The following is a 1,875-nucleotide window of genomic DNA, read 5'->3' on the forward strand; positions in this document are numbered from 1 at the left end:
ACTGAGGAAGAAAGTAAAAGTGAAAAAGTCTGAACATTCACTGGATTCTACTACCAGCCAGAGAAAAAGTTTGGTGTATAATGACCAGGTTCTCAACACTCAGCATACATAAGAGTCATTTGGAGGGCTTGTTGAAACACTGACTGCTGGTCTATCACCCAGAGTTTCTCTTCATTTCTGTCATTAATGCAAATGAAGCTGCAATTATTGAAACATTTTATTACCTTTTTATCCCCAACATTTCCATCAGATGCTTCAACACCATGGAAATAAGAAACCAAACAGAATTCCTCCTTCTGGGACTGACAGAGGACCCGGCACTGCAGCCCCTCATCTTTAGCCTGTTCCTGTCCATGTACCTGGTCACCATCCTGGGAAACCTGCTCATCATCCTGGCTGTCAGTTCTGACTCCCACCTCCACACCCCCATGTATTTCTTCCTCTGCAGTCTCTCCTTGAATGACATCTGCTTCAGTACAAGCACCATCCCAAAGATGCTCCTAAATATCCAAACACAGGACCAGAGCATCACTTACACAGGCTGCCTCTCCCAGGTCTGCTTTGTCATAATTTTTGCTGTCTTGGAAAATTTTCTCCTTGCAGTTATGGCCTATGACCGCTATGTGGCCATTTGTCACCCCCTGAGTTATACAACCATCATGAACCTCTGCCTCTGTGTCCTTCTGGTCCTGACATCTCTGTCCATAAGCACTGTTGATGCCCTGTTTGACACTCTGATGATACTGAGGCTGTCCTTCTGCACAGACCTGGAGATCCCCACTTTCTTCTGTGAACTACCTCAGATAATCAAACTGGCCTGCTCTGATACACTCATTGATAATATCTTGATATACATTGAAACTTGCATATTCGGTGGTCTTCCTCTCTCTGGAATCATTTTCTCTTATATTCACATTGTGTCCTCTATCTTGAGAATTCCATCATCAGAAGGGAAGCAGAAAGCCTTTTCCACCTGTGGGTCTCACCTGTCTGTTGTCTCCTTGTTCTATGGGACAGTTTTTGGGGTTTACATTAGCTCTGCAATGACTGACTCCCCACGGAAGACTGTAGTGGCCTCAGTGATGTACACTGTGGTCCCTCCCATGCTGAACCCCTTCATCTACAGCCTGAGGAACAGGGACGTGAAGGAGGCCTTGAGGAAGCTCATCAGTAGGCTAACTTCACTTTTATGATTAGTCATTTGCTTTGTATTTAGATTTCTAGAGTAAGCTGAAGTGACAGGATTCCTAGGAACCATGAATTCCTGATACTCTGGTTCAATCTTCATATAAACTTGTGAAACAATGTAATGATAAGGTACATTTTAAGGTGACTTGAAACCCAGTTTTGCTTTTTGTGTAGCTCTTTGGTTTGGACCCATGATTTCCATTGCTAAACCAAGTCCCTTCCTGGAGATTCACAGAAGTAGAACCTGTAGGAGGGATACAGGTTTTAGGAAATTTTGTTGCTGTACACACTTAGAAAAGTTGGTGATGGTTGAAAGGGCCAGAAAAATATTTAAGCAAATCTGTGGTGATTTAAGTCATGAGAATTTCATCTTTATGGTAGTCTTACTGATGTACTTGCAAAGACTCAGAAGTAAATACAAAGATCACTTCTTTGAAAATCACATTCTTCTGAGATAAAAACAGTGTCCACCACACTCAGATTCATTGCCTATAAACTTCACATAATTAGATAATATCAGTCTTTTGAGATGATTGGGATAGAGGTGATACTTATCAGTGAAGCTGTCATTCAGTCCTTCTACAATAAGTACAGTCTAACACTAATGTGATCTAACTTCAAAGAGTGTTACTTTTTCGTACAAGGACTTCTAAGATAGGAAATGTACAGAGCAGGACTTGTATATAT

General features: G+C 41.7%; 1 protein-coding gene across 1 annotated transcript; it reads left to right on the forward strand.

Moving 5' to 3' along the window:
• The first annotated feature begins 263 nt into the window (after positions 1-263).
• LOC124969020 (olfactory receptor 7G2-like) lies at positions 264-1,193 on the forward strand. Its single transcript, XM_047531848.1, has one exon. The coding sequence runs from the start codon at positions 264-266 to the stop codon at positions 1,191-1,193; it is 930 nt and encodes a 309-aa protein (XP_047387804.1).
• The last annotated feature ends 682 nt before the right edge of the window (positions 1,194-1,875 follow it).

Source organism: Sciurus carolinensis, chromosome 17 (genome assembly GCF_902686445.1).
Source record: "Sciurus carolinensis chromosome 17, mSciCar1.2, whole genome shotgun sequence".
Taxonomy (NCBI): domain Eukaryota; kingdom Metazoa; phylum Chordata; class Mammalia; order Rodentia; family Sciuridae; genus Sciurus; species Sciurus carolinensis.